The sequence below is a fragment of the Centruroides sculpturatus genome, unplaced genomic scaffold, assembly GCF_000671375.1.
Source record: "Centruroides sculpturatus isolate CEXI.00-Female unplaced genomic scaffold, Cexi_2.0 scaffold381, whole genome shotgun sequence".
In the NCBI taxonomy this organism is placed as follows: domain Eukaryota; kingdom Metazoa; phylum Arthropoda; class Arachnida; order Scorpiones; family Buthidae; genus Centruroides; species Centruroides sculpturatus.
In genome coordinates, this window is record NW_019384670.1 from 407,392 (window position 1) to 424,914 (window position 17,523).

General features: G+C 25.1%; 1 protein-coding gene across 1 annotated transcript in view; it reads right to left on the minus strand.

The window, feature by feature from the left end:
- Window positions 1-17,523, minus strand: part of LOC111626691 (ankyrin-3-like) — a 173,100-nt gene that overhangs the window by 86,032 nt on the left and 69,545 nt on the right. Inside the window, exons 3-5 of the mRNA XM_023370173.1 lie at window positions 6,154-6,252; window positions 5,888-6,085; window positions 5,130-5,315 (exon numbers count right to left, since the gene is read on the minus strand). Of these exons, the coding sequence (XP_023225941.1) occupies window positions 5,130-5,315; window positions 5,888-6,085; window positions 6,154-6,252 (483 nt within the window). The remainder of the gene's footprint in view (window positions 1-5,129; window positions 5,316-5,887; window positions 6,086-6,153; window positions 6,253-17,523) is intronic.

Sequence of the window (17,523 nt, forward strand, 5' to 3'; positions counted from 1 at the left end):
GAAGTTAATCTACTATTAAAAACGTTCGATTTAGCATGACACACAGTTATCAGAAAAACACCACACAAAAGTGCCAGTGCTTCCAGCTAAAAAACACACATCAACAAAAAAATATTGGAGTAGCCCAAGATATAGTCAAAGATTGCAGTGCCACAGCACTAGCAAAAATTTAAATTTGCCGACTGGAATTCTTTCGGATAACCGACTTTCGGATAAACGACACTCTACTGTATANAAAAAAAAAAAAAAAAAAAAAAAAAAAAAAAAAAAAAAAAAAAAAAAAAAAAAAAAAAAAAAAAAAAAAAAAAAAAAAAAAAAAAAAAAAAAAAAAAAAAAAAAAAAAAAAAAAAAAAAAAAAAAAAAAAAAAAAAAAAAAAAAAAAAAAAAAAAAAAAAAAAAAAAAAAAAAAAAAAAAAAAAAAAAAAAAAAAAAAAAAAAAAAAAAAAAAAAAAAAAAAAAAAAAAAAAAAAAAAAAAAAAAAAAAAAAAAAAAAAAAAAAAAAAAAAAAAAAAAAAAAAAAAAAAAAAAAAAAAAAAAAAAAAAAAAAAAAAAAAAAAAAAAAAAAAAAAAAAAAAAAAAAAAAAAAAAAAAAAAAAAAAAAAAAAAAAAAAAAAAAAAAAAAAAAAAAAAAAAAAAAAAAAAAAAAAAAAAAAAAAAAAAAAAAAAAAAAAAAAAAAAAAAAAAAAAAAAAAAAAAAAAAAAAAAAAAAAAAAAAAAAAAAAAAAAAAAAAAAAAAAAAAAAAAAAAAAAAAAAAAAAAAAAAAAAAAAAAAAAAAAAAAAAAAAAAAAAAAAAAAAAAAAAAAAAAAAAAAAAAAAAAAAAAAAAAAAAAAAAAAAAAAAAAAAAAAAAAAAAAAAAAAAAAAAAAAAAAAAAAAAAAAAAAAAAAAAAAAAAAAAAAAAAAAAAAAAAAAAAAAAAAAAAAAAAAAAAAAAAAAAAAAAAAAAAAAAAAAAAAAAAAAAAAAAAAAAAAAAAAAAAAAAAAAAAAAAAAAAAAAAAAAAAAAAAAAAAAAAAAAAAAAAAAAAAAAAAAAAAAAAAAAAAAAAAAAAAAAAAAAAAAAAAAAAAAAAAAAAAAAAAAAAAAAAAAAAAAAAAAAAAAAAAAAAAAAAAAAAAAAAAAAAAAAAAAAAAAAAAAAAAAAAAAAAAAAAAAAAAAAAAAAAAAAAAAAAAAAAAAAAAAAAAAAAAAAAAAAAAAAAAAAAAAAAAAAAAAAAAAAAAAAAAAAAAAAAAAAAAAAAAAAAAAAAAAAAAAAAAAAAAAAAAAAAAAAAAAAAAAAAAAAAAAAAAAAAAAAAAAAAAAAAAAAAAAAAAAAAAAAAAAAAAAAAAAAAAAAAAAAAAAAAAAAAAAAAAAAAAAAAAAAAAAAAAAAAAAAAAAAAAAAAAAAAAAAAAAAAAAAAAAAAAAAAAAAAAAAAAAAAAAAAAAAAAAAAAAAAAAAAAAAAAAAAAAAAAAAAAAAAAAAAAAAAAAAAAAAAAAAAAAAAAAAAAAAAAAAAAAAAAAAAAAAAAAAAAAAAAAAAAAAAAAAAAAAAAAAAAAAAAAAAAAAAAAAAAAAAAAAAAAAAAAAAAAAAAAAAAAAAAAAAAAAAAAAAAAAAAAAAAAAAAAAAAAAAAAAAAAAAAAAAAAAAAAAAAAAAAAAAAAAAAAAAAAAAAAAAAAAAAAAAAAAAAAAAAAAAAAAAAAAAAAAAAAAAAAAAAAAAAAAAAAAAAAAAAAAAAAAAAAAAAAAAAAAAAAAAAAAAAAAAAAAAAAAAAAAAAAAAAAAAAAAAAAAAAAAAAAAAAAAAAAAAAAAAAAAAAAAAAAAAAAAAAAAAAAAAAAAAAAAAAAAAAAAAAAAAAAAAAAAAAAAAAAAAAAAAAAAAAAAAAAAAAAAAAAAAAAAAAAAAAAAAAAAAAAAAAAAAAAAAAAAAAAAAAAAAAAAAAAAAAAAAAAAAAAAAAAAAAAAAAAAAAAAAAAAAAAAAAAAAAAAAAAAAAAAAAAAAAAAAAAAAAAAAAAAAAAAAAAAAAAAAAAAAAAAAAAAAAAAAAAAAAAAAAAAAAAAAAAAAAAAAAAAAAAAAAAAAAAAAAAAAAAAAAAAAAAAAAAAAAAAAAAAAAAAAAAAAAAAAAAAAAAAAAAAAAAAAAAAAAAAAAAAAAAAAAAAAAAAAAAAAAAAAAAAAAAAAAAAAAAAAAAAAAAAAAAAAAAAAAAAAAAAAAAAAAAAAAAAAAAAAAAAAAAAAAAAAAAAAAAAAAAAAAAAAAAAAAAAAAAAAAAAAAAAAAAAAAAAAAAAAAAAAAAAAAAAAAAAAAAAAAAAAAAAAAAAAAAAAAAAAAAAAAAAAAAAAAAAAAAAAAAAAAAAAAAAAAAAAAAAAAAAAAAAAAAAAAAAAAAAAAAAAAAAAAAAAAAAAAAAAAAAAAAAAAAAAAAAAAAAAAAAAAAAAAAAAAAAAAAAAAAAAAAAAAAAAAAAAAAAAAAAAAAAAAAAAAAAAAAAAAAAAAAAAAAAAAAAAAAAAAAAAAAAAAAAAAAAAAAAAAAAAAAAAAAAAAAAAAAAAAAAAAAAAAAAAAAAAAAAAAAAAAAAAAAAAAAAAAAAAAAAAAAAAAAAAAAAAAAAAAAAAAAAAAAAAAAAAAAAAAAAAAAAAAAAAAAAAAAAAAAAAAAAAAAAAAAAAAAAAAAAAAAAAAAAAAAAAAAAAAAAAAAAAAAAAAAAAAAAAAAAAAAAAAAAAAAAAAAAAAAAAAAAAAAAAAAAAAAAAAAAAAAAAAAAAAAAAAAAAAAAAAAAAAAAAAAAAAAAAAAAAAAAAAAAAAAAAAAAAAAAAAAAAAAAAAAAAAAAAAAAAAAAAAAAAAAAAAAAAAAAAAAAAAAAAAAAAAAAAAAAAAAAAAAAAAAAAAAAAAAAAAAAAAAAAAAAAAAAAAAAAAAAAAAAAAAAAAAAAAAAAAAAAAAAAAAAAAAAAAAAAAAAAAAAAAAAAAAAAAAAAAAAAAAAAAAAAAAAAAAAAAAAAAAAAAAAAAAAAAAAAAAAAAAAAAAAAAAAAAAAAAAAAAAAAAAACCACCACCGCCCTGTCATCATACGCCATGGACCCCAATATAACAGCCAACTTAAATAGCACCAGTCTCATAAAAAAGTCATTCAAAATACACCACATCAGGGCCTTGGAAACCCTTGAGATTTATAAAGCAACCAAGTCATGGGTTAGTATAAATTTCAAGGATAGTAACATAATATCTTATGCGTGATGCTATATTTGTGATGAGCATCCACACAAGTAATCATATATTATTCCTTGGAAGATGGTCCACATTATTATTATGGAAGACTTCTGTCTACTTAATTAATTCAAAATATTTGATATTTATTACATACTAGAGAAGATTTAATTTTTTGTATTCTCAGCATTCCATTTTTAGAATGACAATGAACCCGATGAAGATCTTGGTTAAAGATCAAAAACATTAGTTCAGTGACTTTATTCTTTTTGTACCAGAAATTTAAAGGTTTTGGATCTGTTATTGTTATATGTACCGGTATTTATTAGTATATGTTGTTTAATCTACAGCATAAAGGAACATAACATGTAATTTATAATAAAGTATTAAATTTTGTATGTGAGTTATGTTTTGTAATAAATTGTATTCTTTTTGTAATGTAATACAGAGTTTTTGATTATGTTGTTACTTGTAATTAGCCTGTATGTAATGAAACTTCCTGCTGAATAATAAACATAGCCATTTCTCTTTCTCTGGTCTTGAGATGCTTGCCTAAAGAGGGTTGAAAATCTTCCTAATTAAGAAGATTAACAAGATTTGCTTTTATAGCAAGCAGTAACAAAAACATATATTGGTGCCAACATTTAAAGGCAATAACAATTGCTTAGTATTTTATGATATTATAATTCACTGATATAGATTTGCCTGTATCTTTGTTATTGCATTTAGTTTTTATTTGGTAATACATTGTATATTTTACAATTAATTCTAATAATACTTTTGTCTCAAAGTTAGCATAGTTTCACTGCTGGAATCTATTGTCTACTAAAATTTGAAATCACATGTTTAGTTTATGATTGATGATTCAGCAGACAAATCATGAAGCACTTGGACAATTTAGAGAGTTTGTAACTTAATATAGAGCTTTAGAGAGCCGTTCAATTCAATAATTTCCTAATCCAGTGTTAGAGTAAGTTGCTGAATATGAAAAGTAAAGTAACACTTAATTTAGAGATACCAGTTCAAAATCTTGAATTACAAAACTTTTTATTTAAAATAATGTTGATGAATAGGCCACAAAAGCAATTCAAAAGAAGTTTCACTTGTACATTTCCTTACTTATATGATATTTTTTCTCTATCTGAAAAATGTATAAATGGAGTTCAACTGTAGTTTATCATACATGTTTTCTTTCTTGCCATTCTTCTGCCAATTAGATTTCAAAGATAACTAAATAACATTAAAAGTGCTCAGCAAATAAACACATAGAAATAAAAAAACCTTAATTTGTTGCTAAGAAATACATAATTGAAAAACAAACGTTTTCAACATTTTTATTTGTATTTTTAATTTTATTTTGTGTTAATTTTATATGTTCTTCCGTTTCTTTTGTATAGTTTTTAAAAAAATTTTTTGTTCTAAATTTTGATTTAAATATTTGTATTCTATACATGAAACGTATCTGTTCCATTTTCGTTTTTGACCTGATGATGGCCTGGTAATCAGACTGAAAACGTTTGTTTTTCAATTATATATTTCTCAGCAACACATTAAGGTGTTTTATTTCTATGTGATACTAAATATTTGATATTTTTGTAATTTCTTCATTTTTTCAGATATTTTTATAGATTTTATAGAAAACTTTATAATATTTTAATATTCTAAAAAAATTTTCAATTCATATAATAATACATAATTATAATCAATCAATTGTATTCCTAATGTTATAACTTTAAAAAATAATAAATACCAAATCTAGACATCTTTTAACATATACCAAATCTAATAATATATTCCAGATATATATTATTAGATTATATGGAGTTTTGGTTGTGTGATATTCATAATTATACAGTACATATAGTGCATTTATTACTTTTCAAATTATACACTCTATAGATTAAAAGTAGCCTATTATAATTAACTGAAGATATTAAAGGTTAAAACTTACTTTTGATGTGACATCAGGATCATGATCATTTTGTAGCAGTAGAGCAGCAGCTTTACAATCATCTTTTTTAGCTGCTATATGTAGAGCTGGTAAACGCACTCTTCCTTTAGTATCATTTTCTAATAACACTGCAACTACTTTATCATGGCCTTGTTGAAGAGCAACTGCCAATGGTGTAAACCCATCCTAAATACAATGAAAATAATATAAAATATAATTAACATATGTTGTAATATTTTCACAAATGAATAAGAAAAATTATATCACTTTAAATTTAAATGCACAATAATAGAACACATATAACATTCATGATTGAAATAATTTTTGAACTACGCATGTTTATCTCTTAAACTGAAGTTATAAAATTTGTTAGTTAGTTAAATGACTTCCAACCACTTAACACTGCGTTGAATAATAACAATCCACGAAAAACCTTTTTTTTACGAGTGTTATGTCACTATTAAATTCGATAGTACTTGTGGAATTTAATAGTGACATAACACTCATAAAAAAAAAAATTTTTCGTGGATTGTTATTGTTAGTTAGTTTCTATATTTGACGCCTAATTAAATTTAAAAAAAATATATGCTTGTGTGCAAATTATATACTGTATATTAGAAATTTACTTTCTTAAGTATCTTCAATTCATTTAAATATTAAACATCTTTACTTTTAATTTCATTTTCCAATAACAAAATTCTAATATTATACATTTGATATTCCAAAAACAATGGATGCAAAATATTAATTATATTTACCTCAGTAGCAAGGCTTTGATTAGCTCCATTTGCCAATAAATAACGTACTACTTTATCATGATTCTCTTGAGCTGCCATGTAAAGAGGTGTGAAGCCATTCTGAGATTGCACATTGACATTTGCTCCATTACGTACAAGTATTTTTACTATTTCTTCTTGTCCAGCTAATGACGCAATATGCAATGAAGTATTTCCTTTCTAAATAAAATATTTTTCATAAATATATTAAAATTTTCAAAAATTAAATTAAGACTTTTAAAATGTACCTTCGTTGCTGCATTTACATTTGCACCTCGTTTCAGTAATTCATTAAGCACAGTAACATGGCCTTCTTTAGATGCCAAATGGAGAGCATTTAATCCATTCTAATTGAAATAAATAATATATATATTAAAATATGTTATCTTATATTTTTTTTAATATAAAACTAAAACAAACCTTTAATACATAAAATAAATATTGTTGATGCTAATCAATAAAAAATATGTTAATTTTCATACATTCTTTCAATTAGTAAAAATAAAAAATAAAAATAACATTCAAAGTTAGCTTATCCATGTTCTAATTTATTGTCGATAAATACACTTTTCTGAATTCATAAAGAAATACACTCAAATTTTTAAAAAATTTATGTTTTTCAATAATATGTTTTCATTTAGAAAAACTTTATAAACAAGAAGTTTAAAACCATTAAATATGAAACACTGAAACAACAAAAACATTTATTTTTCTATCTTAAGAAATTTTTGACAGTTGTCATCTGTCATAGTTGTAAATACAGCTAAGAATATGAACTGGCAGCACAGAACAAGCCAAGACGGCAACCTTAGCATAGGCATATGTATGCTATGCCTTTATTAAGTATGATTGTTACTTAATAAAGATATTGGTTGAACTGGCTTAGTGTCTCATAACTGATGAATATAATATGGTCCAGTCAACAGAGCTGAAGTGAAAAAAAGGACTGTCAAAAAATAAAACAGGAAAAATGTCCTGTGAGTCAGGTAGGAACAAAATAGATAACAACAATGGGACCTAAAACTGCCAAAATTGATATTGTTCGAAGGGAACATTTCTGAAAATTGGGAGTCATGGAAACAGCATTTTGAACTTTTCATGACTGACATAGGATTGAACAAGAACAATGACAAAGTAAAAGTTGCCACTTTGTTACAAGTGCTTGATGAGGAAGCAATAGAAAATTTAACACATTCACTTTGTCTAAAAATGAACGTAAAGTATATATTACTATTTTAACAATCTTTGAAAATTAGTATACTTAAAACATATGAAAGCGACAAAAGACACATTCTTTTTGCACATATGGAAAGAAAGAGAAATCTTTAATTCTTTCCTCACTGACTTCAAAAACTGACATGAAAATCTTAACACCATTCTTGTATTTCCTGCAAACACATTTATTATAAACAAAAATATTTTTGGTATATTTCATTTGGTATCACANCTTCTTTAGATGCCAAATGGAGAGCATTTAATCCATTCTAATTGAAATAAATAATATATATATTAAAATATGTTATCTTATATTTTTTTTAATATAAAACTAAAACAAACCTTTAATACATAAAATAAATATTGTTGATGCTAATCAATAAAAAATATGTTAATTTTCATACATTCTTTCAATTAGTAAAAATAAAAAAAACATTCAAAGTTAGCTTATCCATGTTCTAATTTATTGTAGACTAGCAGACCCCACCACACGTTGTTGTGGCTCAAAATGTATCTATTATAAATGTATAACACTTCCCCCGTGGGGGGAAATTTTTCGAAAAATTTCTTCTTAGAGTACCTTCTCTTGACGTACCCTATTAAAACGCAATCAAAAATGCAAAAACCCACATCTAAAATAATATAATAGAAGCCAAGTTCTTCACGGTAAGCCTTAATTCTGTCCTCTCCCCCGCGGGGAATATCGAAAAATCCCTTCTTACTGTACATTCTGTTGACGTACCCTATTAAAACGCAATCAAAAACACAAAAAACTGCATCTAAAATAGTATAAATAGAAGCAGAGTTCTTTACGGTAAGCCTTAATCCTAACCATCTCCCTTCAGTGGGGGGAATTTCGACACGTATATTATATAAAAACATGTGTATANATATGTTTTCATTTAGAAAAACTTTATAAACAAGAAGTTTAAAACCATTAAATATGAAACACTGAAACAACAAAAACATTTATTTTTCTATCTTAAGAAATTTTTGACAGTTGTCATCTGTCATAGTTGTAAATACAGCTAAGAATATGAACTGGCAGCACAGAACAGGCCAAGACGGCAACCTTAGCATAGGCATATGTATGCTATGCCTTTATTAAGTATGATTGTTACTTAATAAAGATATTGGTTGAACTGGCTTAGTGTCTCATAACTGATGAATATAATATGGTCCAGTCAACAGAGCTGAAGTGAAAAAAAGGACTGTCAAAAAATAAAACAGGAAAAATGTACTGTAAGTCAGGTAGGAACAAAACAGATAACAACAATGGGAACTAAAACTGCCAAAATTGATATTGTTCGAAGGGAACATTTCTGAAAATTGGAAGGCATGGAAACAGCATTTTGAACTTTTCATGACTGACATAGGATTGAACAAGAACAATGACAAAGTAAAAGTTGCCACTTTGTTACAAGTGCTTGATGAGGAAGCAATAGAAAATTTAACACATTCACTTTGTCTAAAAATGAACGTAAAGTATATATTACTATTTTAACAATCTTTGAAAATTAGTATACTTAAAACATATGAAAGCGACAAAAGACACATTCTTTTTGCACATATGGAAAGAAAGAGAAATCTTTAATTCTTTCCTCACTGACTTCAAAAACTGACATGAAAATCTCAACACCATTCTTGTATTTCCTGCAAACACATTTATTATAAACAAAAATATTTTTGGTATATTTCATTTGGTATCACATTTCCAATTTAGCTCTAATAATGTTTGAAATTGAAATATTACTCGATAAATGACGTTATTCAATTTTTTAACATATAGAACATTCATATTTCTTGTGAGTTTGTAAGGAACCAAGTCTGAGCATTATTTTTATTTACTTATGCTTTTTATTATATTTTTGTTTGGAGCTTATGTTTTGTTAGGACGAAGGTTTCCTCACCATTCACCTTAGAAACTTAAAAATAGAAGAGAAACCAACTCACCAACGAGAGAAAAGCGCCGTAGAAAAAACTCACATACACTTGTGTTCCCGAGCAAAAAAAAGTAAGTCCGCACCGAGAAAAATGGGGGAGAAGAAGACCCCACAAGCACAACAGGAATTTGCTAAACCTTAAAAGAATAAAACATCCCTAAAATCGTAAAAAAGAATAATGTAAAAGGTTAGCGAGTATTGTCGGAAAAATAGGCTGCAAGACAAATAGAAAAAATTTATTGTTAGTGAATAAGTATGTAAATGAGGGGAGTGATCGCAGTCAGAATTGTGACGTCACCTCACAGTATAAAGACTGAACGTCAAGTGAAGATGAACGAGGTGAACTCCAGTTAGCAACAAGCTTGGTGAGCTTCGTAGCAGTGAACGAGAGAGGTGTCCGATAGGATAGAAATAGTTCCAAGGCAATTTTGAAGTTATTCGATTTGTGGATCGACGAATAGAGAGTCTTGAGAGTTGAGGAAATAGGTTCCTAGTATATTGAGGTGACGATTAGGATCTTTAATTCATAAGAATTATTGTATATAAGTTAAGTCTTTGAATTTTGTCGAATTCAAGTTAAAAACTAGATTGATTGAGTTTTGTCGAGTTAGTTCTTATTGATTTTCATTGAATAAATTGTTGTTTGATTTTACTAAACTTTGTATATAGTTTATTACTAAAAATTAATTAAATATTTGATTTGTTATTGACAAACTGTCATTATTTAATTTCGGTGCATGCTAAAAGTCCAGGCCTGGCACACTAACGCGAATCCACGTAAGGTACCCGTTAGGGAACAGCTATTTCTGGCACACAGTCGTGTCGATAATCATTGGAAAAGTCGGAAAAATAATTTAGTACTTTACAAGTTTGTAATTAAAAATTTAACGTTTTTAAATTACGTTTTTATGCACAAGGAATATAGAATGTTCTACAACTTAAAAGTTAAATAGTATTACTTATTGAGTAACATTCAAATTCAAACATTATCAAATTAAAACTAAATTTGAAACCTGATGCAGGGTTATGAAATATGCCAAAAATGTTTGTGTTCTTAATAAATATGTTTGTTGGAAATGCAAGAACAGTGTTGAGATTTTCATAATCATAGTTCCAGTTTTGTTCATCACTTTCAAGAAACTGAGTTGGCCCTGTGGATTTGGTAAATTAACAAATAGTTTAATCAAGGACCAAATAATTAGTGGTTTGTCAAATAAAAATCTAAAAGATAGACTATCTTCACAGAGGAGCCAAACACTAATGCATGTGTCAACATGTACAAGAATGCCAACCTAGCAACTAAACAGTTAAAAAATTTAAAGACAATTGTACCATTTATGATATTACCCACAAAAATATATACTCAAAAGATAAAGAGCAGTCATCAAAGAGACAAAGGGTCAGAAAACAATAAAGTGGAAAGAGAACACAAGGACATATAATATTGTTATAAGTCCATAATACTGAAAACCAAGAGATGAATAAACAAATTATGTAAAAACAAGATAATTGGTCATACAGAGAATGCTCACACTGTGGAGGGCAATATCCTCAACCAAATAATCGCCTTAAGTAATCGGGCTATTAATATGCTATAATTAATAATTAGAAACTATATACAGTAGATCCCCCTATAAAACCGTTTCCTATAGTTATGATTCCTATAAAAATTGTGGTAGTATCCGTAAACAACGGTAAAAATAACTCCTATCTCCTATAATATGTAAAACGTCATCGGGCAGCTGAACTACTTTCCCGCCGTCCGTAGCGCCACGCTACGGACGTTTAGGCGGATAAATTGAGTTTAGTATCGTCTGTTCATATAATTATATATAAATTAGGTACTGTACATATAATTATATATTAATTATATATAAATTAGGTACTGTATATATAATTATATATTAACTTAATTTATTGTAACTTTATTATAATTAAATATATATTTTTCGCCGTCTAGCGTCACGCTACGGCGAGTTAGGCGACCTATCGTCTGTTTAGTACTGTAATTTTATACATTTCTTGTGAAAGAAACATTTCTTATTTAACGGCCATAAAAATTATTTATATTAATGATGTCTCCAAAGGTCAACGAAGTTTTCGCAGAAAAATAATATCAGAAATCGCGGCCGCAATTTGATGCGCTGTTCCGCGACGAAACCAAGCTTTAGCAACGGGCGTAGTCGAACGGTACACACTCGGTAAGCAATCCTACAATTTTTTGTTTATAACGTAGTTTATACGGATTATTTTCAAAAAAATATACGTATTTTGGAAATGTTGAGTCGAATTAGTCTAGAATCGATTAATTTTATGAAAGAAAACCTTTCAAACAGCCGTAGTCCGTAAACTATGATTCCTACAAAATTGATTCATAAAGAACGGAACGTATCTACAGTCTTATAGGGGGATCTACTGTAATTTGGTACTAGAGGTATACATTAAACACCATCTCTTATTTAAATTAATAATTATAATAATTTATTAAATAATTTAGAACCATCTGGAAGAAAAGAACTAGCCCGGAGTGGGGCTTGAACCTGCTACCTCTGCTTACCATGCAAAATATGTGGATTCAAGCCTCTCCTTCATATATTTCCTTGTATTGTTTTAAATTATTATTTTTGAATTCTATATACAATTTTATGTTGTTAGATATTTTATTTCCTTGATTGCATTTTAATTTTTAAAAGATGTCAGTTTAAAAATAAAATGTTGCAATTTAAATCATCATTCTAAATGATAAAAAGTTATAATTTGAAATATTTTGTTTATTGTTTGAAAATGTGATGCAAACCCCTAAATGTGGCCAAAAATGTTTGTTATAATAAAATAATTTGCTGGGAAAAGTAAGGAAGGTAATATCTTGTTGGTTATAAGAAAGTTCTAGCTTTTGAGAAGTCTTTACTTGGTTAGAACCAGTTGGCCAGAGTAGAGAAATTTAGTTTCAGAACTAGTAGAACAATATCTTATTTTTAAAGAGAGCCTGTTTGAGGCAAATGGCTTGTTCTTCAAAAACAAAGTTCTAGTAGTTCTAGCAACTTTGAAATCAGAAATGTTGGAGTGCATTTATTTCAACCAATCATGAATGGAGAAGTGTAAATTGAAAGTAAGAAGCTCTTTATACTGACCAGGAATAACAAAAAATATTGAAAAATCTAGTTTCTAGTTATGAAACATCAGAAAGATTCCAGAGAATAAATCAAAAACAGCCAATGATACCTCAAGACATAACAGAAGGTCCATAGTATGTATTGGGTATTGAACTTATGTATATTGATGAAAAATATTACTTAGTTATTACTGATTATTATTCAAAATATGTTAAAATTGCTCTGTTAAAATGTATCACCACAGAAGCAATTATTCAGGTACTCAAGTCAACATTTGCTAGACATGGTATTCCATTACTGGTCTATTCTGATAATGGAATACAGTTTGTTTCTTCCAAAATTAAAAATTTGTCCAAGAATAAAGCTTTGAACACCAAACCTCTAGGCCACTGTATCCACAATACAATGGGATGATAGAAAGATGTATATAACCATGAAGATGTGCAAAAAGCAGTCTGTGATGACAGAATTGACACTACTAGAGTACTAAAAATACACCAATAGCCTCAGATATTGGATGCCCAGCAAAATTAATACTTAGGAGACAAATTCATAGTTTGTTACCAAATAAAAAACGATTTTTCTAAATAAAGAAAACAAGGAGATTTAACAGAAACTAAAATCAAGACAATCAGAAAAAGTACTGTTTTGATAGAAGTACTGTTAACTTAAAATCAGTAAAAATAAATGTTGTTTATATATAGAAATTAACAGAAAATTAACAACAGAAAGAGAAACATTGTTAATGTAGGGAATAGACCAAGATCATATACAGTGCAGTTAGAAAGTGATGGGAAAGTGGAAAAAATTCCCACTGTTGTCCTTCTGTCTGTCTTTCTTAATCTCAAGAACAGCATTAGATAGATGAAAGTCAAGACTAGATATAGAAAGCTTAGGGGCAGGAGGCCCCAATTAACTATATACAAATTTCCGGTCTAGACCAGAAGTTATGTGAATTCAATTCAAAAACTTTCCTCTGAATGCAGTTACATAAATGACCAGCATAATTTATCAGGAAAAGTATGATGTACAGGGGCAAGACACTACTAATTTGAGATGGAAAACATATATATTTTAAATTAAATAAATTAAGAATATGATTAAAAATTGCAGCCTGGTATTGTGACGATGTCACAGTAAATAAATGTTCATTTAACTATAAATCCAAATCAAAGTTTGAAGTCATGAACCATACTACTAATATGGAACCATAACAAGCCAACAACCAGATACAGCAGAAAAGAATATAACAAATGAACTAGAAATAAAGGAAACAGAAAAAATGCTTATCCAAACTATTAGTGAATATAGACCACAGCAAACAAGGAGAAAACCTAACTATCTAAACAAATATATAATGTGGTGTATGTAATACTATGATCTCATTCACCTATCTTCTATATGGCTTTGTGATTGCTAAAAGTAGAGCTTCTTTAAAGAGGTTGTGGGATGGCCTTGGAAACTGAGAACTGGGGANAAATTGCAGCCTGGTATTCTGAAGATGTCACAGTAAATAATTGCTCATTTAACTATAAATCCAAATCAAAGTTTGAAGTGATGATACAGCAGAAAAGAATACGACAAATGAACTAGAAATAGAGGAAACAGAAAAAAATGCTTATCCAAACTATTAGTTAATATAGATCATAGCAAACAAGGAGAAAACCTAACTATCTAAACAAATATATAATGTGGTGTATGTAATACTATGATCTCATTCATCTATCGTCTATACGGCTTTGTGATTGCCTACAGTAGAGCTTCTTTAAAGTAAGAGATTGTGGGATGGCCTTGGAAACTGAGAACTGGGGACAAAAGGAACATTTTCATAAAATAAAATTGTTTTGAGTGTAATATATGAAAAAAAATTGAAACTGAAAAATTATTATGTGAAGGAAATAAAGAATACTATGAAGAAAAAAAATTAAAATTTACTCAATGGTATAGGAGTCTCGGGGTATACTGTATACAGAGTGCTGCAAGTTATAATTGCTGAACGCAGGGGGCTATGGCTTGAAGGCCTTCTTTTACATCTTAACTATGATTTTGTCAATTTGCCAACTAGGGATCTCATCAGAATGACTTCCTGCATATAAAAGATTTTGTAAAACTTAAAATAAGCTTTATGAAGTATTATGTTTAAAAGAGCTCTGAGAAGTTAGATAGATGCATTCTTGAAAATAATCAGTTTGAAGAAAAATTCTGGTTCAATCCTAATTGACTGATAAAGCTTCTCAAAGCAAATGTTCTAATATATCTAGTATAATGGTTTTTAAAAGTTCTTAGATTAAATCATAGTGTTTTTTAAAACAATAAGAATATGTTCCCATACCATTCTTGAGTACAATATGAAAAATCTCCAACCTAAAAATTGAGGTCAAACATTTATAGACAATAGATCTGATGTCCAATTGTCTTTATGTATTTTACATATCTGAGAAGGAATAAAGTAAAACATACATTAATTAATAAAGGAAACCGAACCTTCATAGTTATAATTTTTATCTTTAATGTTAATATAAATCAAATAAGATCCTTATCCTAGATGTCTGATATATTGTGTATGTTTTACTATTTGTCATTGTAATCCTTATTATATAGAATAACCAAACCAGAAGGTTTAAATCTGTTCAGTTTAGAATCAAGTTATCATCATTAAGCCTGGTATATTTGAGTTCAATTTGTATTTTTAAATATTTAGTGCATGTATTTTTGAAATCAATGTAAAGTGCACATTTTGGATATAAATAAAGGTTTTTCAATAAATAATTGTCTTGTGAAGTGTTTTTTCACAATGAATGATATTTCTATAATATTCTGATATAACTCCACAGGAAATTATCTCAGGACTCATATTCATTTCAACCTTTTGTACATAAAAGATTTGCTTACAATGTTTTATTAAATGTATCTGAAGTTTTACATATTTCAAATAATAAATTTGCTAGAACAGAACATTGTGAAATCCGCGAATTTTACATAGTTGTTGGGAAAAAAATTGTAACATCTTCATTAGAAAAAACAGAGAGATAGAAATTGGATCAGAGGTCACCAATTGTAATAACAAATCAGTGGGAAAGTTGACACATAGCTGTCAAGAATGCATCGTTATCATCAACAAAAGTTGATCATGTGTTAGATTTCCCACGACAATGATATAAAAGATGCGAGCCATGGGAAGCTCGAGGATTCACACATGGAAGTTATATTTGGTCATAGTGATTCCTCATCTCCCGCAATGGTAGAAGACAACGCCCAACACTTCCATAAAGAACTTTCATCACCGCATATAGGACTCCTCCAACTTTAGAGGTAATTTTTCAGCAGACTGCAAACTCTCTCTCGAAACGGAAGTAGGCATAGTTGTCATAAAATAGACATAGTTATAATCTTATGTTAACCGCATTTAACTTTGTGCAGCCTCCTGTATTTTAGTGTTAGCTGTATAATAAATGCTTTGTTATTTTGTTAAACCTGTCTCCTGTCTCTGAAAGGACGCCTGCTGGCTAGCTCACTTCCCTCACCACTCAATAAAAAGCCACCCGGAACGACAACGTAAGCGGTCCTTGCAGACTGTTACTGAGTAAGTGGTCAAGAGGGATTAATCCTTGGCCCACAGTTTCTCACAACATGAAATAAAATTTCACCAAAAAGGAGTTAATTATAAAATAAAATGTTCTAAATAATTTATCAAGATAATTTCTGTGTAACATTAAATATACTTCCTAGATGATGACCATCATCATCATTTAATCATGGCAGTTGTCTGGTTGGAAATTGTGATTTAAGGTTTAATTTACCTCATCCCTATTTCCTCTGATAGTCGACGATTCCGTTGTAATGTAACATTTAGTACGAAATATCCTGATCTAGCAGTTGATCTGCATAATGAACTTTGACGTTTACAAATCGTGTTGAAACATCGACTCTTACTTCAAATCCGAGGTTTATAAGAATAAATCAAGATAAAATAGAAGATTGTAAGTTGTGATTTTACATAATCGTATAAAATAATGCTTTAGTTTGCAGTGTTATCTCGTGTTATGATAGAGTTATAAAGATGAAAGTTTGTTCTACAAAATTTAAATATTAATTCATTCTCACTGTCGTGAGAATGGTAATTAAAATTTTTCAATAAACAATTTTCACAAACAAAAATTTGAGCCAAATCTGATTGTAAATAATGTGAAAATTTATTTTTTTTGTGTCATTATGTGAAAAATAGAAATAAAGATTTATTATTATAATTTTCAATGATTTTTAAAATATTGAATTAAATTAAATTAAAAATTATATATTTATCATTATATTATATTTATTGGTGTGGTTCCAATGAATTCAACGACGATTATCACGTTACCCATTTAAAACTTTATTTTTTACTATTTTTATTTGCAAGCAATTTTAGTGACCTTTAGTAAATTCAGACGAAATAAAATTAATGACAATTTAGATTAGTTGTGTAGTAGAACGAGAAGAATATACTTTTTTTTAGTTCTTTCAAATAAAACCAAGTTATTTTGAATCCCAAACGAAAATAGACCATTAAGGAACAACTCATTAGGCAACTAAGAAAGGTGATTACATTCATTGGAAATTCTCTCTTAATTTAAATTCTATTTCAATCGACTTTACAATTACACTCTACGGAACAGAAACTTTGCTATCGACAGCTATCTTTGGATTACTAGTTGAGAAAACGAGCAACCCTAAAAATCTATAATGTTCTACGCTATTCTTTGATTTATTATAAACTGCATTAATTACAAAGCAATACTAATAGGGAAGAGCAAGAGGAAATGGGAAACCATCCAATAATTATAGGTTTTCACAGTTACAAGGCAAGAATCATCGTATGTGAGTATTGATTCTAAATCGACATTTNAAAAAATCACTGCCAGATAGCACTTTTCAAGAAATCCTTGCAAAGTAGATAGACCTACTAAAAAGGACATTCAAAGCCTGAAAAATCATTCTGCATGCCTTTGTGTTATTTTTAATCATGTCCTTACAGAAGAAAGACAGAGCTTTGCTAGTAAAACTGTTTTATCAGAATGGTAGCAATAGCTCAGCTGCACTGCAAGAATATTGATGTTTAAAAGGATTGTGAAAAGGGCCCATGTCAAAGAATGATTTGAAAAACAGGATTGTGAAATTTGAAGAGACTGGCGACTTGGCTGTGTTGCCAGGAAAAAAGCAGAAAAAAATTGTCAAAGTAGTCACTTTGCTGTGGTTGACAGAGCCTCCAATTCACAATATTCTTCAACAAGTGCTCAACTGGTGCCTGGTTGGGGATTCCTAAAAGATCATTTTTATGAATGAGGGACTAAGACTCTGTCTGAATTGA